Source organism: Sciurus vulgaris (assembly GCF_902686455.1).
Source record: "Sciurus vulgaris genome assembly, chromosome: 18".
NCBI classification, from domain to species: domain Eukaryota; kingdom Metazoa; phylum Chordata; class Mammalia; order Rodentia; family Sciuridae; genus Sciurus; species Sciurus vulgaris.
The window spans coordinates 35975042-36002160 of NC_136479.1; the positions used below are offsets into that span (position 1 = coordinate 35975042).

At 43.2% G+C, this 27119-nt stretch overlaps 1 protein-coding gene across 12 annotated transcripts in view; it reads left to right on the forward strand.

The window, feature by feature from the left end:
- GTF2I (general transcription factor IIi) overlaps positions 1 to 27119 on the forward strand; it is a 94935-nt gene that overhangs the window by 36124 nt on the left and 31692 nt on the right. For 6 of the 12 annotated variants that reach the window (XM_079120715.1, XM_079120717.1, XM_079120724.1 and 3 more), the window contains 9 exons: positions 1553 to 1607; positions 1850 to 1893; positions 5427 to 5504; positions 11995 to 12054; positions 13902 to 13958; positions 15789 to 15851; positions 23116 to 23226; positions 24238 to 24303; positions 26874 to 27057. In XM_079120715.1, the coding sequence (XP_078976841.1) occupies positions 1553 to 1607; positions 1850 to 1893; positions 5427 to 5504; positions 11995 to 12054; positions 13902 to 13958; positions 15789 to 15851; positions 23116 to 23226; positions 24238 to 24303; positions 26874 to 27057 (718 nt within the window). The remainder of the gene's footprint in view (positions 1 to 1552; positions 1608 to 1849; positions 1894 to 5426; positions 5505 to 11994; positions 12055 to 13901; positions 13959 to 15788; positions 15852 to 23115; positions 23227 to 24237; positions 24304 to 26873; positions 27058 to 27119) is intronic. The other 6 variants (XM_079120714.1, XM_079120719.1, XM_079120720.1 and 3 more) reach the window with 6 other exon arrangements.

Here is a 27119-nt window from a genome sequence, read left to right on the forward strand (position 1 = left end):
GCCATGTCCTCAGCCAGGTTTTTTTTTTTTTTTTAATTTTTTAAAATTTTTAAAATTTGTTCTAATTAGTTATACATGACAGTAGAATGCACTTTGATACATCACATATGAATGGAGTATAATTTTCATTCTGGTCGTACATGATGTAGAATTCCTCTAGTTGTATAATTATATATGTACATAGGGTAATAATGTCTGATTCATTCTACTATCTCTCCTGCCCCATACTCCTGCCTTCCCTTCACTCCCCTCTGCCTAATCCAAAGCAGCTCTGTTCTTCTGTAGCCCCCCTCTCCTCTTACTGTGAATTAGCATCCACACACACATATCAGAGAAAACATTTAGCCTTGGGTTTTTGGGGATTGGCTTATTCCGCTTAGCATATTCTCCAGCTCCATCTATTTACCGGCAAATGCTATAATTTCATTCTTCTTTAAGGCTGAGAAATATTCCATCATGCATATATGTGTGTGTGTGTATGTGTATATATATATATTTTTTTTTTTTTTTTAATCTGATCATTTGTTGAAGGGCACCTAAGTTGGTTCCATTGTTTAGCTATTGTGAATTGAGCTGCTATAAACATTGATGTGACTGCATCAGTGATAATATGCTGATTTTTTGTTTTTGTTTTTGTTTTTGTTTTTTGATGTGGTGCTGGGGATTGAATCCGGGATCTTTTGCATTCAAGGCAAGCACTCTATCAACTAAGCTATGTCCCCAACCCAGTGTGCTGATTTTAAGTCCTTTGGGTATAAACCAGTAGTGGGATAGCTGGGTCAAATGGTGCTTCTATTCCAAGTTTTCTGAGGAATCTCCATACTGCTTTCCAGATTGGTTGCACTGATTTGCATCCCACCAGCAATGTATTAGTGTGCCTTTTCCCCCACATCCTTGCCAGCATTTATTGTTTGTATTCTCGATAACTGCCATTCTGTCTTTTTACACCAGGGATTGAACCCAGGGATGCTTAACCACTGAACCATATTACCAGCCCTTTTTCATTTTTTATTTAGAGACAGGGTCTCACTGATTTACTTAGGACTTCACTAGGTTGTGGAGGCTTGCCTCAAATTTATGGTACTCCTGCCTCAGCCTCCCTAGCTATTGGGATTATAGGCATGCACCACCATGTCCAGCTTAGATCCACTCTTAATAACAATGTATATCATCATTTATACACCAGCAGTCTTTTTCTGGCTTCTTCAATAAGTGGTATATTTTATTTTATTTTTATTTTTATTTTATTTATTTTTTTTTTGCTTTTGAATTGTTTTATTTTAAGTGGTATATTTTAATATGAATTTCACTGACAAAAATAAAAGCATTTTCGTAAAAAGAAAGGTGCTGGTGGCTTTGCAGTTGAAAGGCTGTCAGACGATCCTTGCTCTGCATATTCTTTATGGAAGAACTAAAATGCTGTTATGTTGCTAATATACTACTTCTAATCCAGCCCCCGCCCCCAGATTATGCAGTACGAAAAGTCTTTGGAAGTATTAGTCATGTTTACAGTGTTGGGAAGACCTAAATTTAATTTCTTTCTTGTTCATAGGTGGTCGTGTGATGGTAACAGATGCTGAAAGGCCCATACTGTCTCCAGGTGGAAGGTAAAACATGCCTTCATCAGTGCTATTAAATTGCTACACTTTGTGCTGTTATTAGAATACTGAAGCAGCTCAAAGTTTCATATGCAGTCAGATCACCTGGGGAGCTTGTGAAAATGCCTGGAGGTTGTGACTCAGGGTGTGTCTGTCCTTGGGGAACTGGTGATGGTCAGCCCCGGGAACCCACTTGGGTACTGTGTCTCTCACCACTGCACAGCTTGATCCCTGTCTCTTCCTTCTTTCAGTTGTGGCCCCATCAAAGTGAAAACTGAGCCCACAGAAGATTCTGGTATGTACTAGTGCTTTTAGAATCAACTACAGAGTTAAAGAAGAATGTCCTTTAATTTACAAGGTTATATTTTGAATCATAAATTACTGTATTTTGATGTGAAATGAGCATTTCCTGTAAACGTATTTCCCGTGACCATGTTTGTTAATGTCATCATGCTATACTAAGATCTGAAAGAACTTGGTAATAGTGGTAGCCAGACGTTCAACATTCATTACACGTTTGCTTGTTGATAAAGATTTTATTTTTTAGTGACACAGGCACAGTGCTTTTTATAAAAATGACAATAATTCCCTTCTTACTTTCTTTCCTTTGTTCTCAAGCAATGTGTACTTGCCAAAGAACCATTTTCAGCTGTAAACTTTTGGTTATTTATTTACTTGCTTAATTTAAGATTCCTTGCTTTCACCATTATTTTAGTGAGGTTTTTAAAATAAGGTTATTGAGGTATAATTTATATATCGAAAATTTACCTGCTTTTTTTTTTTTTCTTGGTATTGAGGAGTGAACCCAGGGGTGTTTCACCATTGAGCCACATCCCCAGCCCTTCCTGTTTTTTTATTTTTTATTTTGAGACAGGGCCTTGCTAAGTATTTTTGGCCCTTGCACTGCTGAGGTTATCCTTGAACTTGCTATCCTTCTTGCCTCAGCCCTGCCGAGCCCTGAGGTTACAGGTATGCACCACCACACTTGGCCAGAAGTAACTTCTGCAAGTATTTTTGTAGTTCTTTTTTTTTTTTTTTTGATGGTGCTGGGGATGGAACCCAGGGCTTCGTGCTTGTTCGGTGAGCACTTTTAATTTTAGATGGGTTCTTGTTGAGTTGCTGGGGCTGACATCAAATTTGTGGTCCTCCTGCTTCAGACTCCAAGTCAACTGGGATTACATTTTTTTGCCATCATGCCTGGCTCACACGTTTCATTTTGATGAAATTCTGTTTTTCAAGTTTTTCTTTCATTGCTTATGCTTTCGCTGTGTGCAGAAAATGTTTGCCCAACCTAAGGCCACAAATACTTAAGCTTGGTTTCTTCGTGAAGTTTTATCATTTTAGTTTTCACGTAAGACTTAGGATACATTGTGAATTTCGGTGGCCGTGAAGTGAGTGTGAGTTCTTGGTTTTGCACGTGGAGGACCAATAGCGCTTGGGAAGGCCTCCTACCCCCATGAATCAGGCTCGTCCTTTCTCTTTGGCACACTCCGTCCTTTCCTAGAGCCCTGATGCCGACATTTCCGCTCCCATGACTGCCTTTCGCGTGGGCTTAAGGTTCAGTCTTACTTTTGGTGCTAGGGAGAATCAAGACGTAAGTATCTACTCCTTTCTCCTGATGCTTCTGCACCTCTCTCACTTGTTCCACGTGGCTGAGTTGCGTTCTGCTGTTTAAGCTGTGTTGGATCTGAGCACGATCGTGGTCACTTTGTTACTTGCTTCTTGCCTTGGTTCATTCCTAGGGCACAGGTGTTTTGATGAGTTAGAGGATAGCTCTTCCTGATTTGATCACAGTTTTGTTGGAACCACCTCTTATTCTCCACGTCTGTGCTGAGAGTCAGTGATGGCAGCTTCATTCTTTGCAGTACAATTTGTCATGTAAAGAGTACAGTCTGTTATTACTGCAGCATAGTTGGTACTGTCCTTCGGGACTGGGAAGGACGATGTTTACTTATTAAGGAAGGCACAGATTGCACAAACCGCCATGGGTTACAGGTGGGGTGCAGGAATGCCAGTTGTCTAAAGCACATTTTCACATCTTGGCGCAGTAGTGACATCTTGGGTTGTCCTCCTGCAGGTGGTGGGAAGTGGTTGTCATTAACGTCTTTCTCAGTCTCCAGTGCTGTAGAGCCCGCCTGGGGACCTTTCATTCTGCTTTCAGATGGTTCAACAAACATCTTACATAGTGGCTCCATAGGCTGAGGCAGGAGGATCCCCACTTCCAGACCAGTCTCAGCAACTTAGCAAGGCCCTGTCTCAATATAAAAAGGGCTGGGGATGTGGCTCAGTGGTAGAGTACCCTGGCTACTCCCCACTCTTTTTGGTTCTGGGGACTGAACCTAAGGATGTTTAACCACTGAGTCACTTCCCAACCCCTTTATGTTTTTTATTTTGAGACAGGATCTCACTATGTTGCTGAGGCTGGCTTTGAACTTTCGATCCTCCTGCCTCAGCCTCCCAAGGCTCAGGGATTGCAGGTGTGCCACTACGCCTGGCCCAGCCTTTAATCTTGACTTCCAAGTTTGTATCTCTCTATGGTACCAATATCTAGGGTCCTGTTTGTCTTTTGTGGTGCTGGAACTGAACCTAGGCCTTGTGCTTGGTGCACTCCACCTGTGAGCTGTGCCCCAGCTCTGAGGCCTCATTGACAGTCGTCACTGATAGTGACGGAAACCTGGCAGCCAGATGGGCCTCCTTGTGACCGGGTAGCAGCAGTGTGTGGAGAAATGAGCTCGACAGAAACAGCAGCAGACGAGAAGCCAGAAGGCATGTTCAAGTCCCTTCCCCCTCCTGGGCCCTGTCGGCTCCCTGTAGGGTTCTCTTGTGGCAGAGACTGACATGGTGGAGCAGGCACCTTTGCAGAGCTGAGACAGCCTCATGCTGTGGTCCCCACCCACACAGTGGAGAGCTGCAGGGGTTGGAGGAAGGCTTTGAATGCGTGCAGGGGCTCCACCTGTTGGAAAGTGGTTCCTTTTGTCCAGTGTGTGCTCTGAGAACCCACCAAGCCCCCAGGGAAGCTCCCAGGGGTGAGGCTCTCTCCTGCCTGGGTCCAGCTGGGTGCACTCTGAGATGTCCCTGCTGCCAGCCTCCAGTGGGCCATCGGGTGTAGTTTCTTGCCCAGTGTCCGTCCTGCTGCGAGACTGCTCCTGGCCTGCCTGTTGTCGTCGGGCACGGTTGCCATGTTTGCACCTTGTTGCAGACCCCAGAAGCATCTGGGTTTGTTCTTGGTCAAGGTGGAGTGGCAACTTGAAAACTCACGTGCAGAACAGGGAACATGAGGACAGTTCTCATGGGAACCCAGCCCCACTGCCCAACTCAGAGGCTGCCGGTCACCAGGAACTGAACCAGGGTGCTTTTCCACTGAGCCACATTCCAGCACGTGTTATTTTTTATTTTGAGACAAGGTCTCGCTGAGTTGCTGAGGGCCAGGCTGTCCTTGGACTTGCGACCCTCCTGCCTCCACCCCCGAGTGCTGGGGTCACAGGTGTGCCCCGCGCCAGCGCAGCGCTCGGCTGTCTCAACAGCAGATTTTTTTTTGCCAGCTTTGTATGTTCATATCAGCGGAATGACGAGATATGTAATCTTGTCTGGCCACAAAGATGTACTTTGGATCATGTGTCACAGTTGTAAGTGGACCAGTTTTCTTTAATTTCAAAGTTAAAAATTTGTGGGGAAAAAAACTACAGGAAAGAATCTCAGAATAAAACTTTGGTTTGATTTTTTTTTCCACTCTGCTATTATTAAGCTTTTGTTCTTTCAAAATCTTTAAATATGTATTCTGCACAATCTAGCTAAATGCCCTGACGTCAGCTTTATTTGCTTTTACAGGCATTTCTCTGGAAATGGCAGCTGTGACAGTGAAGGAAGAGTCAGAAGACCCTGACTACTACCAGTACAACATCCAAGGTGACACTGCTGAACACTGTTGCTTTCTAAACGTCCTGTTGGTTCAGATCACAATTTATTTTTTACTGAAATTTCTTAATTTTTTTTATTGATTTGTCCTTCATTGGCATATGTCCTCGTAATAATTCATCACAGGAATAAGACATGTAGAAAATGGGTGATAAAAATAATCTGTAAGGAAAATACAGTAGCTATTAACGTTCTTGAAAGGGTGAGCAGAAATCGTGGTGGACGTTAGAATTCAATTTCCATTCCAATGTCATTTGAAAAATGTGTGAAAAAAATTCAGAGTAAACTTCTTGTTTGTGTTGTGATGTGCCTGCTCAGAAACCGTTCCCCAGCCCACTGTGGCCAGCACAGCGAGACAGCCTCACCCTGAGTTTCGCTGTGTGCTCTTGCAGCTCCTCCTTTCCCGCGCTTCCTTACCTCCGGTTGGTGTCTTCTTAGTGTTATGGAAATGGAATCTTCAGACACTCCGCCCTCTCGGCAGGGCAGCAGCATGGCCTCATGCCCCCCCAGGCTGCCTTGAGGGTCAGCAGTGCGTGGTCAGCCCCTGGAGCCACTGCACTGCTGAAGGTCACACTGCCGTCCGTGTGTCTGGACCAGCTTGTCATCCTTGTGTCTCTGGGTGTCCACTTGGTTTTTCCACTTTGAAGTTGTTACAGAGACAGCTGCTGGGAGCCTTTGTCCTCAGTCTTTGCATGGCCTTCACTGCTCTCGGAGTTGGGTAGCTGGGGTAGCTGGTATTTTAAGTTTTGCAGCAAATGCCAGACTTCTCCGCATGCTTTGTGATGTTTTACGTCTGTCAGGAGTTTAGGGAGCCAGTTACTCCACATCCTGGTCAGCACTTACATGTGCTTGTTATTAGTTTATCTGCTTTAAGTGGGTGTGTTAGGATTCATCAGTGTGATTCTACTTTGTATTTGCCTAATGTATTTATTTTCTTTAAATGATACATCTTAGTTCTGGAGCATTTAAAAAGTGTTTTGAATACATTTATTCTATGAATAACTGTATATCTGTATTAGATCATGTCATGGCGGCAGGCTCAGTGGTACATACTTATAACCCAGCTCCTTGGGTTATGAGGCAGGAGGCTCAGGAGTTTGAGGCCAGCCTCAGCAGTTTGGAGAAACCCTTCCTCAAAATAAATAAATAAAAAGGGCTGGTATGAAGCTCAGTGGTAAAGTGCCCCTGGGTTCAGTCCCCAGTGTGGGACCTGTGGGGAGATTGTGTCTTGGTGAATGTCTTGCTTTTCTTTTCTTTTTCTCTTCCTTTCTCTTTCTCCTTTCTTTTTCTTCTTTCTCTTTTTTCTCTCCCCCCGCCCCCTTTTCTGATGCTGAGGATTGAACCCAGGGCCTCACCCGTGCCAGGCAGGTGCTCCCCCTCCTTGAAGTCTATGTTTGGCAGTCAGTTCCGAGTAGTTTACTGCTGTGGCATTAGGAATCAACACAGCAACACTGAGGCACTTCTGGTGATGTCTCTTTCATTTTTTGTGGTACTTGGGATTGATAGTGGAACCCAGTGCCTCCCACGTGCGAGGAAAGGTACTTCAAAATTTTTTATTTTAGCTTCTGTTTATTGCTAGCACATGCTCCTACAGTTTACTTTTACATACATTTTTATCTTGTGACTTTGCTAAATTCACTTACTTTAGAAACTTTATGGTAGATCTTTGGATTTTCTTGTGTAGACACTTGAGTTGTCTGCAACTCGAGATCATTTCACTTCTTCCTTTTTCGCCTGTTTGACTTCTCTCTCTCCGGTGGTCCTGGCCAGCATCTCTCATGTTTGAGTGGTGGTGAGAACAGGTGCTGTCACCTTGTTGGCAGTTTGAGGAGCAAGTCATTCAGCTTGACACCTGAGTTCTTTGTAGGGCCTTCGTCAGGCTGGGAAAGGTCCCTGCTGTTTATAGTTTGTTTTTCATGAAGCTTAAACGCTGGATTTGTTAACGGTCTTTTTGAGGTGCTTTGGTGTTTCTCCTGTGCGGCCTGTAAAAAGGATGGTGGAGAGCCCCGTCCTGGGCTTAGCCTGCTTGGTTAGGCTGTATTGTTGTGTGATCGTGCTGACGGTGCAGGGATCGTGCCGGGCTTGTGAGCAGGGTAGGCAGGTGCTCTCCCACGGAGCCACATCCACAGCCCCTTCCGCCTTTTGTTTTGAGACAGGGTTTCGCTGTGTTGCAGAAACTGGGCTTGAGTGTGTGCACCGCCATGCTCAGCCACGCATTCCAATTTTAGGTCACGGAGCTTTGCGAAGAATTCCTTTGTCGTCTTCTCCCTCCAGTGCTTATGAGGCTGTGCCACTGTCTCCCTGAGTCCCAGTTCTGTGATTGTGTCTCTTCATCTTTGTGCCTAGCTGGGTCCTGGCATCAGGAATGCCTGCACCTGGAGCAGTGGGCCCTGGGCATGTCTGTCTGGAGCTGCGTTTCATGTTTGGTCGCTTTCTGGCCTCTGCACATGTGTGCCTGCTGCTCATGTGCCTCTCTGAACTGTCGCCCTTGAACCGTTGGCCCCAGATACAGGTTCTTCAAATGTTCCTCTTCTCCTTAGAGAACCAGCTTTCACTTTCATTGATTTTATTCTTTCCCTGTGCAGCTTTAATTTTGTTTCTGTTTTGCCGTTTTTAAGATGGGAGATTAAACTCTTGATTTGCGACCTCTTTTTTGGAATTAGCATCTAATGCCATAAATTTTCCTGAGAGCACGCTTTAGCTGCACCTGTGCTGAGGTTGAACTCAGGGCTCGCTAGGCCAGTGCTCAGCCACTGGCACGAACTGTAGCCCCACAGCGTTTGGTTTGTCGTTATTTTCATCCTATTAAAAGTACCTAATTTCCTTGTGGTTTGCTCCTTGTCATGTGGGTTATTTAGGAGTAATTTCCACATGCTTGTGTGTTTTTCAGATATTGTTCTGTTACTCCTGTCTTGGGTTTCTTTTACATGATTTGTGTGATTTCACTTTCCCTTTGATTTGTGACCCAGAATACAGTCAGCCTTGGTGAGCACAACACGTGTGCTCCAAGGTATGCTTTCCAGTCTTGGGGCTTCCCTCAAGTGACAGGTCGACTGGATCAGTGGAGTGAGCGGCTCTTTTCTGTCACTTACTAAGAAAAGAATATTGGAGTTTTTAGTTTTCTCTGTGGATTCCCTCCCCTCCCCTTCCTGAAATTGAACGCCAGGCACTCAATCACTGAGTTGCATCCCAGCTTTTTATTTTTTTATTTTAAGACAGGATCTTGCTAAATTGCTGAGGTGAGCCTTGAACTTGTCATCCTCGTCCTTGGTCTCCTAAGCTGCTGAGATTACAGGCATGCGCCACCTCGCCAGGCTGTAGATTTGCATTTCTGATTTTGGTTTATCAGTTTTCCATCATGCAGGTTTTGTTGTTGTTGTTCTGGGTTTCAATCACTGGATCACATCCCCAGCCCTTTTTTCTGTTTGAGCTCAAGATCGTCCTGCCTCAGCCTCCCTAGCTTCTGGGATGACAGACGTGAGGCCCTGCATCCCTTGTACCTGGCTGTGTGTGCTTTGGAAGGAGGACTTTTGCATTTTCTTTGCAAACCTTCAGTGTTCGCCACAGTGACCCATGCTCTTGGCAGGTTCTGCAAGCAGAGCACTCCAGCTAGAGGGTTGGGGGTGCTTCCATTTCTGTAGTGCTTGGTGGGCACCTCCAGCCTTGGGAGGATAAGAGTGAAATCTGCTCAGGGCAAGTAGAAGTTTAAAAATATGCTGTTGAACGACATAGATTCGAAGGTGTAGTGATATATGAAGGTATAATGGGAAGTGGTCACCAAAACAGAAAATCTAGTTGAGCAAAACTTTTTCCCTGTTTTTGGGGGCACTGGGGGTGGAACCCAGGAGTGCTTTACCACTGAGCCACATCCTCAACCCTTTTAATTTTTCATTTTGAGACAGGGTCTCCCTTAGCTCCTCAGGCTGGCCTCAAGCTTGTGACCCTCCTGCCTCAGTCTCCCTAGCTGCTGGGATTATAGGAGTGGCCCCCGAGCTTGGCTTCGTTTAGCAATATTAATCTGAGGCAAAAAGATGGGGATGCAGGGCGAGATCATATAACATACGAAGGGACAAATCATATGAAGAAATGAGTCTCTGCACTGATACTGAAACCACTGATATGTGGTATCTAACAATGTAACCTCAAAGTAAAAGTAGAAAATAAATAAGATTATGCATCTGTCTACATGTAATCATGTGGAAAATAAATCAAGTTGATGAATGCTTATAGAATATTTTAACTTTATAGCTAACAAAGATAAGCTAATTGATGTTCATAGAAAATTCTGTACCCAGCAAATAAGTATTATTTCTAAAATGTGGATCATTTATAAAAATACTTTGTACTTATTCACAGATAGCTTTAACAGCTTACCTGAACATAATGTCATTCATTAAATTAGAAACCCACAATGTTATTTTAAATAGAAAATTCGTTCACTGGGAATCATAAGAAATATGTTTATAATTAAAGATGACCTCCTTAAAAATATTTAGGTCTGGGCTGAGTTTGCTGCTCTGTGTGGAGCGCTGGCCTGGCGTGCAGGAGCCTGGGCTCAGCCCCCAATCCCTGAACTTCAGAATGTCGAGAAAGCCATGGAGCCGAAGTTGTCCTCAGGGGTATAGCAGGTCCTTGGACATCATTCAGTACCTCTGACTCTTGTTCCTCTTCCCTTCTCCGTCTCTTCTGTGTTGGGGACTGCACCCAGGCCTTGCCCTCCACACCCACCCCAAGTGCTTCATCTGTGAGACTTAGAAGTAGTGCATCATTCTCCAAGAACCCTGTGTATTTTATCCATGGTTGCATGACTAGGAAGAAGTGAGTGTGGCATTTGATTCTGGGACTCTGAGTTCAGAGCCTTGACCGTGGTTGAGGTTCCACATGCAGACCCGTCTCTGTTCTTTGCTGTGCTGCCGATTGCACTGGGCCTCACCCCTGCAGCGGAGCTTCAGCCCACAGCTGTAGGCAGCTTCTTCACTGCAGTGACTAGAGACACGGCAAGAACGATTGTAAAGGAGAAAGGTTTATTTAGGGACTCATGGTTTCCGGACTTGGTCCACAGACAGCCGGCTCCTTTCCTTAGGGCCCCAGGTGAGGCTGAACATCATGGCAGAAGAGTGTGGTGGAGGGAAGCAGCTCACGTGATGGTCAGAAGGCAGAGAGACTCCACTGGCCAGCTACAAATGTGTATATATCCCAAGACTCAGCCCCAGTGACCCACCTCCTCCAGTCGCGCCCCACCTGCCTTCAGTTTCCGCTGAGCTTATCCCATGGCAGGTCTAACTCTGATGATTAAGGCTGTCATCACCCAGCCATTTCCCCTGAACCTTCCTGCATTGTCTCGCATGAGCTTCTGGGGACCCTTACATCCAAACCATGACACTTGTTTTTCTTTCACCCTATGTCCATTGCTTGTAATGCGTAGTTGGTGCATCTTTGTGAAGTTTTTATGCATTAATAAAGCCTTTCAAATGTCTTGTTTTCCAAATGAAATTCAGAGGTGACTGGTTTGTGTTCGAGTTAATGAAAGAACATTTTTTATGTTAAGAAGTGGACATTGAGTTGTGCTCGGTGGTCACACCTGTAATCCTAGCAACTGGGAGGCTGAGATAGGAGGACCGCAAGTTCAAAGCCAGCCTCAGCAACTTAGTGAGCCTCTGTCTCTAAATAGAATACAGAAAAGGACTGGAGATATGGCTCATTTGTTAAGTGCCCCTGGGTTCAGTCCCCAGTACCACAAAAAAAAAAAGACTGAAATTACAATCTTGTTTATTTTAAATTGATCACTGAAAAACTTGTTGACAAATACATGTATTGTCAAAATCTCTGTAGTGCTTTGTGAAGTCTTGGTTAACCCAAAATGTTATCTATTAAAAATCGGAAAGAACCTTGTCAACTCATTAAGAAGTGCTTATGATTCCATAGAAAGGGGGAGTCTGAATTAATACCTGTTAGTTCTTCATTTATTCAGTGGTGATTTAAGCGCACTGATCGTTTCCATCATGTTGAGATTCTAAGGAAGGTATACTAGTTTGCTTTGCGTCTTTCTTCATTGATAGAAAAAAATAAAGCAAATATTTGTTCAAAAAGAAACAAATATACCCACAAGATAAACCTGCATTCATAATCTGTGTGAAATAAAAGTTACAATTTACTGTTTTGAACATTTGCTGTTTTAAAAAAACCATACCCACCACCATTTCAGACACACCATTCCCGTTAGGTCCATATGTCTAGCCATTCTCCAAGTTTGTTTTCTGACTGCTTATACGTGGATCTGCCTGGATGCGCTTGCTCCCATTCGCTGAGACCATAAGTAAACCTCACTCATTCTGTCAGTCTTTTTTTTTTTTTTTTTTTAAACATTTTTTTTATTTGTAAAGAGGCCATTCTTTCTCATATCTCACCAAACTTGTTCACCAAAGTGACCCAAAATATGTTTTGGGCATTGCTTTTGAAGTATTACTTTTGTATCCCAAAGCAGGCCCTTCTGAAACTGATGATGTTGATGAGAAACTGCCCCTTTCGAAGTCTTTGCAAGGTATAACTCTTTCTCTTCCGTTCTCCCACATCCTGTTTGTATTTAATGTTGCTTTATATTGGACAGACTGTTTTGTTATTTATAACTATATTATTACTTTTCCAAATGGAAAAGGAAAAAAAAATGTAATGGCCTTTTTTTTAAACATATAAATGAACTTCACAAGCAACAATTTTTCAAAATCAATTTTCCCTTTTGTGAATCTAGTAATGAATCTCGAAATGGGTACATGACACACTTTCCTATTTAAGGTAAAGTACACATTTATACCTTATATCAGAATAGTCAGAAATAAGGTTGTTGTTGTATAAAGTTAGTGATGTAACTATTGATAAGGTCATATTGATACTTAGTTTTTGAAAGGATTGTAAACTATCACTTACCCCTGAGTTTATTAATTGATTGCCTTTTTGGAATTTCTGTGTAGCATTCCCAAATTGACGATCGTAGGCTGTTAGTGATGGCTTTTGCTTCTGTCTGGGCTTCGGGAGTCTGAGATCGACTTTCTTAGATGTGCCCTGTCGCCAGTGTCTGTTTCAGGTTAACAGAGCGTGGAGGACGCAGCCTGGTCTCCACAGCCACCACCTTGGCCGGCCTCGCTCGCCCTTGACTCAGGCTTTCCTCTGACTCCTGGACTCTTCTCCATTCTCTCCCATCCTTTTGACTTGACAGCTTTGTCTCCTTTGACTTTGGAGTCAAAGATCTTAAGAGTCCAAAATTGCGAAAGTTAGGGTGAAGAACAAAGGGAAGGCGTGTGTACAGAGAAAGTATTTTATCAAAGTCAAGTAGTTGCGCGAATATACGTTTGCCTATAGTTTTGAGTTCAGGTGAGTTCACAGTATAAAGTAAGTAGAAAAGAATCTCAAGATAATCAAGGCCTGATAAAGCCAGAGATTGGAAACCAGCCCAGGCTGACCCGGCTCGTCAGTTCAATCACCATTTTGAGGCTGCAGTTAATCAGGATAAACGTCCCTCTACTTGAGGCCTTAGCCTAGGAAGCTTGTGACTGGACTTAGTCACCAGTAGAAGGGACAGGTGGATGGGCCTGCTTTATTGCCCTCAGCGGCTCAGTCTTGCCCAGGGCTGGTGTCTTTGTGTTTTTGCCCTCACTAGAAGGCAGTGCTTCAGCACCTGTCCCTTTTTGGTGGCGTAGGTGTTTAGGAGCAGGGACTGTGGACTGGGCACCTCGAGCACTCACCTGTGGCTCTGTGGAGTCTGAGGTCATTTCTTCCCTAGCATGAGCCTGTCTGCCTCGTGCCTACCTAACCTGATGTGTTGCTTTATGTTCCAGTGTTTAGAAACAGGCAGATCATGTTACCTGAATTAGATGCTTTTGAGACTATTGGTAATACCTGAGGTTCCACCTTCTGAGGTTCCTTAAGTGCAGCCGTGATGAAGTGGTGGGGGAAGAGCTTCTGCAGCTCCATCTTAGTGCGAGGAGGTGTCCAGCCCTGTGCCTGCCAGTCTCTGAGCAGAGCAGGGTCTCCTTGGTTTGTCTTCCTGTTGTGGGTTGTTGATAGGTGGGGCCCGGTACCTGAGGCTGCTGTGCTTTTCAGCCCCAGCACCTGCCGGTGATCGCGGTGTGCAGTCTGGAACAAGTGATGTTACACCCCCAGGCCCCCAACTTCGTTCTCTGAGTTGTATTTTAAAAGGCATTTAGCTTCCAAGTAGAAATGTTAGATATTTTTCTGAATTAGAGAACATGGTTTGAATTAATCACTAAAAGTTAAGAATCGTCTGTGTGCGCTCATTCTGTGTTAGGTTGCTTGTGTTGTTACCTAGTTCTCCATTCTTCTTCCCGTGTGGGTGTCTGTTGGCTTAGTACATTTCATTTGTTTTCTTTTTAGGAAGCCATCATTCTTCAGAAGGCAACGAAGGAGCAGAAATGGAAGTGCCCGCAGAAGGTTAGGGAAAGGGGTTTACATTCTACTACAGTTTTATGTTGTCATATTTTATAGATCATGCCATCCTTAACATACTGTCTTTGGAGATAAAAAGACGGTTGTTCAGTCTGCCTTCTCGGCCAGCAGTCTTCTTTTTAGAGACCTAGGACGGGCCGTTGCCTTCTCAGTACGGCCGTCAGAGCAGGCGGGCCGGCCGCCCTGGGGTGAGTACCGATCCTCATGCCCGGCGTGTGCCGGGTTGGTGCTGTTCCCTTCTGGTTTTTCTGTGCCATGTTAAAAACCTTTTAAGGGAAAATAGCTTCAAGTGTTTTAGAAATAAAGTCAGAACTGGCTATGTTGATATTTATTTTGAAATATACTGTTCAATGCTTTACATCTTAGTATGGTGTGATATGTCATAAATAAAATCAATGAAGGAGTTGGTCTCTTATTTTATACCAATGAGTGCCCCTGAACCACATTATCAGTGTCCCAGACGTCTGGCGTTGGTCTGGGGACTCAATACTGAAGTGTGCTGCAGCTTTTAGCTATAGGATCTCGGTCATGCTGTCACCATGTGCGATGGCTTCCTGCTGCTGAGACCGAGTAGTCCTCCGAGAGGCTGTAGATTGTCAAGGAGAATGACTGGTAAGGTGACTGCGTCAGAGTTCAGATAAACTGCTCATGTCCTGCCTTGATTTTCTCAAAAAGGGAATCTGTTCTGTAGTTTTATATTCCTTGTATTTATTTTTAAAAAAATCATGAATTTCCTTTTACCTTCTTGGAGTGAAAGGAGAGAACTTCAAGTTTCTGAAACGTAGGCAGTCTTTCCAAATTCAGGCACAGACTTGGGGTTTCTAATTGGAATACATTTTTCTCAGAAGTGTTGATGTGCTAATTTCAAACACGTTAGCCAGTTGTATGGGGGACATTTCATGTTTTGATGTCGGAGGTAATTTGATAATCTCTCTGCTTCAAACACTTGAGTTTTGGATGGGTGGTCTTTCCGGCAGCAGCAGACCTGGACACAGGCGTGTGAGGTGTAAGGGTTCACAGGCAGCACAGGTCGCTTCAGGTGTGTAACTCTGCCCTTAGATGTTAGGCTTTGAAAGACTTTGTTTTTGAGGAAATTTTAATTGTCATAATCCACTCTTAACAGAATTGAATTGAACCTGGGTTCTGGTCTTTATTCCTGTACTAACAAGTAAACATAATCTTTGTCAAATCAATTAATCTCTCAGCCTGTGCAAAATGAAGGAGAGCTACTGAAACAACCCTGTAGCTGAGCTTGTGGCACTAACATTCCAACAGACATTGACTAAAATATAATGAGACAGTGTTTGAAAGTACCTTGCCACAGAGTTGAAAGGGTACAGCCATGTACATGTCTGTCATAGTCATTTTCTTGATCTGAGGGCGTCTCCATCAAAACATTGATTGTGGTCTCACTTAACAGTCCCAGACCCGCCAGGATGCCTGCAAGGGGGATACGTGGTCTCCAGTGGGAAGCGTTGTTTTATCCTGGCGTTTTCTAGTTATAGCAGGAAAATAATTGTGAGTTTGTTGTGATCTTATTTCTGCAAGAAATATGGTTTTTTTTTTTTTTTTGAATCCTTAATTAATGTAGGTAACTGTATTATCTAATAATTTTACAGAGGTTTTCTGGTTTTGTTTCTTTTATCCCTATTTATAATCAACAGGGTTGAATATTTTTTTAACAAATATGAAATGAATTAAAATGCCAGTTACATTTTATTGTAGGCTGCTTTTGGATATCAAATCAGTAAAATGTTGGAACATATGGAAAATGCTTAATAATGAATGTCATTTTAGAATTTTATTTTTTTCAAGATTCTACTCAACATGTCCCTTCAGAAACAAGTGAGGACCCTGAAGTTGAGGTGACTATTGAAGGTTAGTTGTCTAAAAGCCTTGATTCCAAAGGTTGACTTCTGGTCATAAAAATGTGTCACATTCACATTGCTAAGTATGCATTCCATTCATTCTTAAAGGACACCTGTGGAAGGAGTTGAGACATATATACATATATGAATGTGTGTTGGTGTGACCAAGCAGCCCACTCCCCAGCAGTGCACCCTGGTGCTCCGGGAGCTGGAGACAGAGAGTTGAGCTGTAGAAGACAGCACTGGCCCACAGTGGGCCAGAGCACACCCTCTCTCAGTGGGAACAAAGGGGCATTATCATTATGACCAGAACTGATTCCTACAAAAGCAGATTCTGTGACCTGTTGGGTTGTGGTAGGAGAGACATAATTGGAGCTGGAGCCCTTTACATTTAACCAGAGTGTAGGAGAAAGCGATGAGCCTCTAGTCAGGTTTTGCTTTTTTTTTGAGGTGGGGGGGTCTCACTCTGTGGCCCAGGGTGGCCTGGAACTCCTGGATTCAGTGATCCCTGAGTAGCTGGAGTTGAGGCATGCCCACCATTCCTGGCTGGTCAGTGATGATGACTATTTTCTGAGAAGAGTTCCACCCTTTTCCCAGGCTGATCTTGAACTCCCTGGCTCAGCTGAGCATCCCTCCTCAGCCTCCCACCTGGCCTACCCTGCAGATCCACGCCAGTGCCTCTGGCTAGTCGGTAATTTTAAAGCTGCGCCTGCCCTCAGTACTGCTTAGTGATTTACATGTGATTTATTGAAGCAATGGCTGAAGCATATTTGAAAATCATCTCTATAGTTTTTTTCTTCAAAGGTAGGCAGAAGGAGAGATGAGCAAGCAAACAGTATCTCTTTTCATATGAGATGATTATTAAACGGGGATTGGATCTTTTTCCTTTTAAATTAATGTCTCACAATCCTCCTGTAAGTTCTCCCCGGCAGAGTGATCCTTTCCCACAGCACAGGAATTCTCTTCACCCCATTCTGTCCTCACCCTGGGCTCTGGAACCTGGCCGCAGGGTGCTGTGCATCCACATGCACGTGTGCTGGTCTGTGGATGTATTTTTGTAAAAGTGCAGAGGCGTTCTGCATGCATTATAGCAGATTTTTATCTTGCATCCTGTGGACACCCTCCACCCCCGCATAACCACACATTTTGGTACTTAATTCCTTAATTCTTTCTTCCTAACTGCTGCATAACCTTTGGTTCAGGCACTTGGGTGTTCTTTCTCGCTGTCCCTGTCCCCAAGTGTGTGTGGTGATTGGTGGAGTTCAGCCAGTCCAGCTGCTCCAGATGGTTGCTTCTCTTGCCTCTGCAGTGTACGCTGGCTGGTCGCTTCTGCCAGTGTGAGAAATCCTTTCACACTTAGTGTGCTGATCTCAATTGATTAATGCACAGATTCCTTTTCTCATTAACAGAATTTTACTAACCTAAAAGGTACATTATAGTGTTTGTAGTCTTTCATTAAATAATTGAGGTTTTATTGCTTTTTAAAGACCTCATTAATTGTCAGAGGAGAACATTTATAGGAGTGTATAAAAAACACTCAAAACTTTGTCTTTTCTACAGAAATAAGAAAAATGAGTGATTATTAAAATTATACAAATGGAACTTTTGGATGAGACTAATAACCAAGTTTATATCAAATATTAAAGCAGATAGAGGTTGTTACAAATTTAGAAAGTAAACACTTTTATAAGACTTAATGAGATGTTACAAAAATCAAGAAATAAATGACTCAGATCTAAAGCATTTATCAGTCTTTTCAATTTTAAGTCTTTAAGGGGGAGTGATGACTCTCATTTCTTTTAAACTAAAACATGGTAAAATCTGACTTACCATCCAGATTTGTGGTTGGAGAGTAGAATTTTATTATATAGACTGATTCTTCACATTCAGAACACCCGCGGAAGATCAGTCAGGGCCTCATTTTCCTTGGCACCTGTGCGGAGTTCACCTGTAGACTGAAGGTCATCAGTCACGTTCCAGCCATTGAGGAAGGTAAACATCAAGTTTTGATTTCAACAGGGAAGGTCAGATGAGAACTTGCTGCGCTTGTCTGTTTGGTACTGTTTGTTCTTTTCTGGAAAGGTGACTGCAGAGTGGTAGAAACTGTTCAATATCCACAGATAGAAAATTAAATTTTAGTCTGTCCTTATAATAGAAAAATTGTATTGCCGATATATTTTTCTTACGGCTGTGATAGGAAACAGTATTCCCCATATGATGGCACATTTAGAGGAAAACAATGCCTGCCTCTCATGCGCTGAGCCAGTTGAAGGGGCAGACGCTCCTGCCTACCGGGAGATGTCACTTCCTCCCGTCACCTCTCCCCGCGGTGCTGGCTAGTCACAGGCAGGCTGGCATGTTCAGGTTTCCCTGCTCACCCTCTCATGGTCTGTTCCATGGCGCTGCTGGCTCTCCTGGGCGCTCTGGGACTCGGGCAGCAGTGGCACCACAGGCCTCACTGTCATTGGCATCGTTAGGTTTGGGAGCTAAATTTGACGTTTTGGGGCTAAAGTTACGTTATCTGTGATATGTGCAGAGAAAATCTTAGCATTTTTAGGGCTCGTCATCGTGTGAGCTAACTTCAACTAATGCAGGGACTTTTTGGTTTCAAGTTTCCTTATTGCAAAGTTTGTTTTCAGTAACCTGAGTCATTCACGTGTGTTCATTCTGCTGTGGCCTAATCCTCAGTTCATTATTTTCTTGCATTGTTTTCTTTAATTGATTTTAAGTAAATTTATTTTCTTATTTATTTTTCATCTTCCTATGTCAGCTATCTTCGAAATTTTTATTTTAGTCTATTTTGAAAGGGGTGGGATGTGGCTCATTGGTGAAATGCTAGCTTAGCATACATAAGGCCCTGGTATTATATTGGCACTGCAAAAAAAAAAAGTGTACATAAATCCTTCTGTATATATTTGGTTACATGTCTTACAGTTGTTACAATCGTGTTTAGAGAATCTGAGCTTAATGTTTGAAAATTTTGTTTTTTATTTTTATACCTGTTAGACACTCACTTGATGAAGAGCCAACTGTTTATATACAAATGAGAGTTTTAGAGGAGTTACATCCAGCAATTTGGGTTAATGTCCCATTAGAGTTTTGGTGATCATGGTGGGTATGTGGCATTCTCTGGTGACTTTTTGTGGAATTCGTGCTTAGGATGGCTGTCAGAGTTGGCTCGGGCATGTAAGTAAGCCCTATAGTAGACATATTCACTCAAGTTCTCCATGGATACTGGGGGCCTTGAATGTGCCAGGCACTGTTCTGGGTGCTGGAGATTGACAGAGGGCAAAGTAGACAAATCAGTTGGCATGCTTTGACAAGAGGAGTGACGACCTGCCCGCTATTTCAAGATTAGTCCCTGTCGAAGACACTTAGAACAATGTGGAGTGGGAGGAAACTAGTTTGGGGGCTCTTGCACTCAAGCAGGGCACAGAGAGAGCTTGGAGCAGGTAAGTGGCAGCGGAGATGAGAAGTGATTGATGTTGGGTGTGTTAAAGGTCAAGTGGACAGGCCTTGCTATTTCCACTTCAGCTACTGTTGTTTCTCTTGAATGTTACTGTAGTAAATTGTGTAGGTTAGCATTTTTAAAGTTTGTGTTGTAAACTTTTATAGCTTTTAAGTAGTCGATGAATACCTATTTTTTTATGTAAAAATGTGAGTTTTAGGTGACATAAATTGGATGCATGTGTGAAAAAAATGGGATCTATTTATTTGAATTGTGTAATGTAATTGGTGTCTCTAACTTCAAGACACACAGTATACCTGATTTTTTTTTTTAAACTTTGAATGTCACTTTGTGTGTTAAAAAATTATCAATTTGATTAAGATGAAAGTCTATGCTGGGTGGCAAGCTTGAGGCCAGCCTCAGTAGCGCAGGGAGAGCTTGTCTCAAAATAACAAGGTCTGGGAGTGCAGTCCAGGGATAGAGTATCCCGGGTCAGATCCCTCGTAGGGGGAGGAAAAGTCCATCAAAATATTGTCCGAGAGTGCATCAGTGCGTCCGCCATCAAGACTTTAACTCTGAAGTCTAGGCATGTAAATGGATTGCAAAAAGGAAAACAGGTTTTTCTCTGAATACAGGTTTTGGGTGAGGGATCCTGTGGCCAGCGTTGCTTCAGGGGCATGGGGCGTGCACTGTTGGTAGGGGTAGCCTTGACGCCGCACATCTCCGACAGGCTGTTTTCAGGCGGTAACGTACTTGGAACTTCATATTAGAAGCTTCTAGTTTTGATGATGTCGGACTTTTGAGTGTGGATTGGAAGCGTCTGGAGTGTGTGCCCTGTTACATAGAAATGGTCGTTAATCATGTTGAGCCTCTGGCCCAATGGCAGTGGCTCGGTGCCGGCACCAATCCCTAGATCAAATCTCTGCAGATTTATGTGGGGTTTTATGCTGCAGAATTTGATCCTTTCAGAAAGGATTTTAGGTCAAGTAGTATGTTTCTCCTACCTTCCCCTACCTTGGAGCAAAAACTAAGGTCTGAGTAAGTTCATAACTGACGAACTGTGACCACACACCCAAAGATTATTTAATAAACCAGTTTATAAAATGGACTATCTTTTCAGTAGACTTTGGTGTGGTATTTTATCATAATCAAAATCCATCTCTTGATGGAATTTCATTAGTCAGAAACAAATGTGATGTCAACTACATTTGTAATAGTTTGCAGTCTTTGTTAAATTATTGTAAGCACTCCCAGATTTCTCTCTCTCTTTTTTTTTTTTAATTAAGTTTTTTTTAAAAATGTTTTTGGTTGTAGATGTACACAATACCTTCCCTTTATTTTTATGTGGTGCTGAGAATATACCTCACACATGCAGGGTAGGCGCTCTCTGCCACTGAGCCCCAGCGCAGCCCCTAGAGTTCTCTTTTGACTGATCACATTACCTTCATTAAGATCCGGACCTCCCTGCAGCTTGTGTGTGTGCGGGTCAGACCCAGCCTTTCCCTTGGGCCTGGTTAAAGTGGTTTAGATTGTGATCGAAATTAACATAGACCTCCTTTGCTATTTTTTATTACCTGTTACACAGCTGTATTTTCTTTTTAATACTTTGACTTTCATTTTTCATTTTATGTGATTAAATCAGTGGTCATTGAAAATGGTAATCTATATTAGCCTAAGGGGTAATACCTTGTTTTAGAACTCATTGTGTTAGGTTTTTAAAAGAATTCTACTACTAAAGAATTATGGTCTTCACAGTATTTTATAGGGTGACAGCATTTATTGTTAACCTTTTGGAAACCAGAATAAAAATATCGTTAGGAATCTTAAAGTCCATTTTGAAGTAAGTAAATGGGATTTTTAAAAGTGTATTTTGAGAATTAAACTTAAAAATGATACTCAACGAATTTACCAGAATGTTTTTGACTTAATCTATTTATAGGATCTTTGACTACTTTAAAACCTTAGTTTCATAAACTCAAATGACTTAGACAAGTCTTACTTTACTGGGAGTTTGTAATTTTTAAGTTATTTTTTTGTCAGATTTCGTTCCTTGATTTTCCTGGAAACACAGGTTTCTAAAGTGGCCTCACCACGTCAAAGTTTTTATAATATTGGAACTTGTTAATATGTTTTCCTGAAATAAAAGTATCATCCTCAAAAAGCAATTTCATCTTGCCAAACACATAAGTAGGTTCCAGTGGGATTTTATTTGGTGCCTGTTAGGTTGGTACCATTTTTCTCCAATTGGTTGAAACAGTTGGCAATACTTTGAGGTCCCTTTTGGCGTTACTGGAAGGACTAGAAGCAGTGAGCCAGGGCAGTAGTGGTCTCCTGTGTGCCCTGATGCCACAGGGAAGGAGGTGCCAGTGTTTTCAGCTTCTCTCAAGGTCCCCTTAAGACCTAGCACTTGGTTTGTACGGTGTGCATGCCTGTGATCCTGGCAATTCAAGAAACTGAGGCAGGAAGAGCCAAGTTCAAGGCCAGCCTGGGCACCTTAGTTAGACCCTGTCTCAAAGTGATAGGTAAAAAGAGCTGGGGAATGTGACTCAGTGTTAGAAGGCCCTGGGCTCAGTCCCCGGCATCACTGGGGTTGGGGGTTCTCCCATGGCAAGAAAGAGATTTTTTTTTTTTTTTAAACAGTCCTGAAGCTTGCCTGTGCTGCCCAGGCAGCATTGAGCCAATGGGCAGGTGTTTCCTTGCAGTACTGGGGATTGAACCCAGGGGTACTGTGCCTCCAAATACACCCCTAGCCCTTCAGACATCTTTTTATCTTGAGACGGGTCTCACTCAGTTGTCCAGGCTGCCTTCAAACTTGGAGTTCTTTTGACCTCAGCCAGAATTGGTGAGGGTTGAGGCATGAGCTGCTGTGCCCTGCTTCAGATGCGCGCTCCTGGCATTCCTGAGAGTTGACCTCGTGGTCAGTGAACAGTTACCCGAGTGTGGTCTTGGCTGCACTGGTAGCGACGTGACAGGATTGGGTCGCCCTGCAGTGTCCGTGCCTGCGTGGTTATGGAGTGAGCAGAGTTCATCTGCTCTGAGGCAGGCCTCTCATCCATGCTGTTTTCTCCTTAACAGTGATTATTTTCTGCTCTATACTATATTTGTTTTTAAATAAAGTTTCTTTAAGATGGTCTTTTCTGTGATTTACAGGTGATGTTTAAGTACAACTCTTGAGTAGCATGCTGCCTGGCGCTTTTGGGGACTTGGCAGAGTTACCATGGTGATTCTGGTGTTGAGATACACTCATGAGCAAATTAGCACGGAGCCTTGGCAAGTGCCTTCTGCTGTGGGCACGTGCAGATCCCATGACTCGTTCATGCATGGTCCTTGTGTGAACAAGCATCTGTCATAAGGGACGTAGCCTTTTCTTTCACCCTGTATTTGATGCAGTTAACCCAGCCTCCCTTGATGATATATGCTTGGGTTTCCTATAAGTTCAGTGTAAATATTTTTCTATTCAGGCTTTATTTTGTCGTCCTCCTGTGTTTGTGCAATCTTACGTGACTATCACCGTTAAAACTTGTTTTTGAAAAATTTAGAGTAAAATTCTAGGCAACCATTTGAAAAATATTTGAGGAAGGAGAATTTTATAATGACATCTCAGATGGAGAAAATTAAAAATAACAGCAGGCAAAGGCAAGGAGCAGGATGCAGTCGCGCAACAGGCTGAGAGTGGGTGGTGGCAGATGTGTCCTGGAACTCTGCTGGCGGGACTGCGTGGGAGTGGCCTTGATGCCCCAGGTGCCTCTGAATGCTGAGAGGTGAACAGCCTGGGCTGGCACTTGGGTGGCCTGTTCCTCCAGTAATGACAGTTTTCTTTCTCAAGATGATGATTATTCTCCACCCACCAAGAGACCAAAGAGCAATGAGCCTCCACAGCCACCAGTCACGGAACCTGCGAACGCCGGGAAGCGGAAAGTGAGGGAGTTCAACTTCGGTAGGTTCCCTCTGGAGCAGGACCTCTCCTGCTCTGTGTCCAGTGGCAGTCAGGAGACTCGGCAGGGGCAGTAGTGCACGTGGCCTCATCTGGAAAGTGGGCCCAGCCAGTCAGGTTCACCGAAGCCTCAGGCATGGTAGCTTCTGGTGTTAATTACAAGGAGTAGACTCAATTAGTGCTGACGACTTGGTGATTATTTCTCTTGGCATTAAAACCTCCTTTATGTAAGAACTGTTTCACTTCTTGATTTTCATATTTGCTCTGTGTGACTACCACCTGGTAATATACCAACCCCCAGCTGGTGGACTAAGAGACTAAATAAAATGTTAGTGGCGAATTATATGTGTGAGCCGTATTTTAAATAAAGAGAACACTTATCTCATATATGTTTGAAAACAGCATATTAATGTTATTTGTTTTTAACTTCATGGTGCTGGGGATTGAGCCCTGGGCTTTGCTGGGCAAGCACTGTTCCACTGAGCCGTGTCCCCAGCCCTGGAGATAGTATCTTTAATATTCTACCCTGTTAAAGTCACAGCTACTAGATGTAAATTGAATTTTTGTTTACATAAATTTATTTAGGTTTCTGTTCTTTAGGATTCTGTTACAAGTTGCAGCTGCATATCTGTGAAGTCTTATTTCCACACAACCAGAACCTGTTCTGGGAGGCTTCCTGACAGCCTCTGGAGACCTGGCTTGCTCTTGCCTTTGTTTTGTGCCGTTTAATTTGACTGTTTTTTTCTGACCTCCTGCTTGTCAGAAATTAAAAGGTTTTAAAAAGGGGAGGTAGTCATTGTGAAGGGTTTTGAAAATAAACTTTACAACGTCCTAATAATCTCTCTTTAAAATCATTAAGAACCACAGAAAAGGGCAAAGCCCTTGGGAAAGCAGTGAGATCAGAGGGCCTGGTTAGACTCTGACCCCAGACACAAGGCAGGAAATGGGCAGGAGGAGCACAGCAGAGCTGCCTACGCCTTCGATATTGACCATCAACTTGCTCTCAATTTTCAGAGAAATGGAATGCTCGAATTACTGATCTACGTAAACAAGTGGAAGAGTTGTTTGAAAGAAAATACGGTACGTCTAAATGGGAGAATTCCTTTAATTCTTCGTCGTAGTATTCAGGTGGTGGCGTTGGTGTTCATTCGCCATGCAGGTGAGGGGCCCGTGGCTGATCTGCCAAGGAGGGAGTCCTGCCTCCCTCACATCCCTCTCCCTTGCAGGTCACCTGCAGCCGTTGTAGATGAGAAACTTTGAGTCTTAATTTCCTTAATTGTCTATCAGCATTTCTTTTAAACATTGAGCATCCACATTTGGGGATGAGTTCACATACAATGGATCTTAAAGATTCCTCGAAGGTTGTTTTCCTGAGCTTCTGATCTGCTGTGTTACATCATGATTCATTGAGATGCCTGTATTTTTTGTCGTTGATGTATAAATAAGTTCGTTAGATTTCAGAACCTTTACTCTTTTATTTTCCTGCTTTATCCTATAATTGCCCCTGTATAATGGTGAAAGAAAAGCATTTTGTTAACATCACCTGATGGTATATATCAAGTGTTCATCTAAAAATAGCAACAAACATTGAAGACCCTTTCCTCCCTAGTCCTGGGGATTGAACCCAGGGTGGTGTTCCTGTGAGGCAAGGGCTCTCCCATGAGGCAGGCTGCAAAGTTCTGTAATACGGGGGGTTTTGGTTTGTTTTGAGGTAGGGGTCTTGTTATGTTGCCTGGGCTGACCTCAGACTTCTGGGCTCCAGCTCTCCTGCTGCCTCCGGCTCTCGAGTAGCTGGGAGTACAGGTGTGCAGCACCGAGCTCAGTATCCAAGGTCTAGCCTGCAGACTCATGATGGTGTTATCCAGCGTCTCTTAATTTCTTTGTTCTCTTTTTTAAATTTCTTTTTTTCTGGGGATCGAACCCAGGAGTGATCTACCACGGAGTTACATCCCCAACCCTTTTTTTTTTTGAGACGGAGTCTCTGTAAATTGCTGAGACTGACTTCGAACTTGTGATCTCCTGCCTCAGCCTGCCTAGTTGCTGGGATTACAGGCCTGCACTGTGGTGTCCAGCTGCCATTGAACATCTTTAAGTGAAGTTTTATGGCCTCATAACCTAATTTGCCATTATTTATCTTAATAAACTTGAATATTTCTTTTTTTTTAAAATCAGGGATTGAACTCAGTGGTGCTTATCCACTGAGCCATATACCCAGCCCTTTTAATTTTTTATTTTGAGACAGGGTCTTGCCAAGTTGCTGAACTGGCCTTGAACTTGTGATCCCCCTGCCCCAGCCTCCTGAGCTCCTGGGGTTACGGGGGTGCCCCACTGCACCTGGCTCAACATTTGTTTCTTTACCAGGGTCATTAAACTGGTTGCTCAGTGAAAATCTAGAATTAGAGTAAATTGCTAACTTTTCCATAATATTTTTCAGTTATTTCATTAAGTTTCTTTTAGTTTTCCTACCACTTTGTGATAGTTTCAAGCCTGTTTTTACATGTGCTTTTAATTGCTCTGTTTCAAAGCAATATACACATAATATACCCTGCATGGAAGCCTGTGCCACCTAGTGAGAAGAGCACAGGCTCTGGGGACGAAATGCCCGACTGTGTCTCTGCCCTCTGAGTTTTTGTGAAAGGAGAAGGATCACCTGCCCTGAAGGTCTGGTGAGGTGGTGAAGCGGGTCCCACAGCAACTGGCTCGGAAGTCCGGCCAGCGCTGACTGTGCACACTGTCACGGTCTTAATTCTAGCCCCGTTCTGAATGAACGCTTGGCGTTGACAAAGCTTTGTTGATCTCTGCTTCCCATAAAGTGTAGCAGAGGTTATGCTGTGAGCTTTCATTGTGAATGTGATTTATTTGATTATTTTGCATAGAGTTAAGAAAATAAATGTTTACCAGGTCTTCTGAAATTATAGTCATACTCTTTACCTCTTATAATTTCAAAACCACCTTAATGACAATTTCTTTAGGGCAGATATTTTCATTGTGATCTGTAAATATGATTTTCAGGTTTAGCATATTAGCAAAGGAAGGGCATTGATATGTGATATGGCACACTTGAAACTAATATTAATGTTTAACAAATATGTTTCTGTACAGAAAACCAGTGAAAAATGAAATGCTTACTGGGAAGGGCAATTAGTATATTTGATTATTCCTATTTCCCAGGCTTTGGACATTTCACAACTATTGTATTATTTTACTCTTAAGTAAATAAGTGTTAGCAGAGAGTTTTTATTTCAGAAAAGATTCCCCCTCCTGTTGTATAGAAGAGACCCTCTGCAGATCCACAGCGGTTGTGCTCGTGTGTTTCTAAGGCTCTGCTGCTCTCGCGTTTTGTGTAGCATGCATGTTAGCTGGTAGCGTTTTCCTTCGCATGGGGTTCGGTTTTCAACAGGAAATCTGGCTTCCATCTGCGTTGCCTTAGGTTAAGGGACCCGTCCCTGTAGGTTGGGTGAGCAGGGTATGGGTTCCTACGTGTTCTTTTGGTTCTCATGGACTTTTTTTCTGATTCAGTTTTAATAACAGGAATAAAGATGAAATTACAGGCACCAGTTGCAGTGTGTATTTGATTACTGTCTTCTACAGAGTGCTTGGATCCCTGTCTTCTAATGACGACGGTCCCTTTTCTCTTTTTATCGTTAAAGCTCAAGCAATAAAAGCCAAAGGTCCGGTGACGATCCCATACCCTCTTTTCCAGTCTCATGTTGAAGATCTTTATGTAGAAGGACTTCCTGAAGGAATTCCTTTTAGAAGGCCGTCTACCTACGGAATTCCTCGCCTGGAGAGGATATTGCTTGCAAAGGAAAGGATTCGTTTTGTGATCAAGAAGTAAGACCCGTGGACTCTACCAGGCTCTTGCCTCCGTCCTCATTAGGATCTCCTTTTTGTGG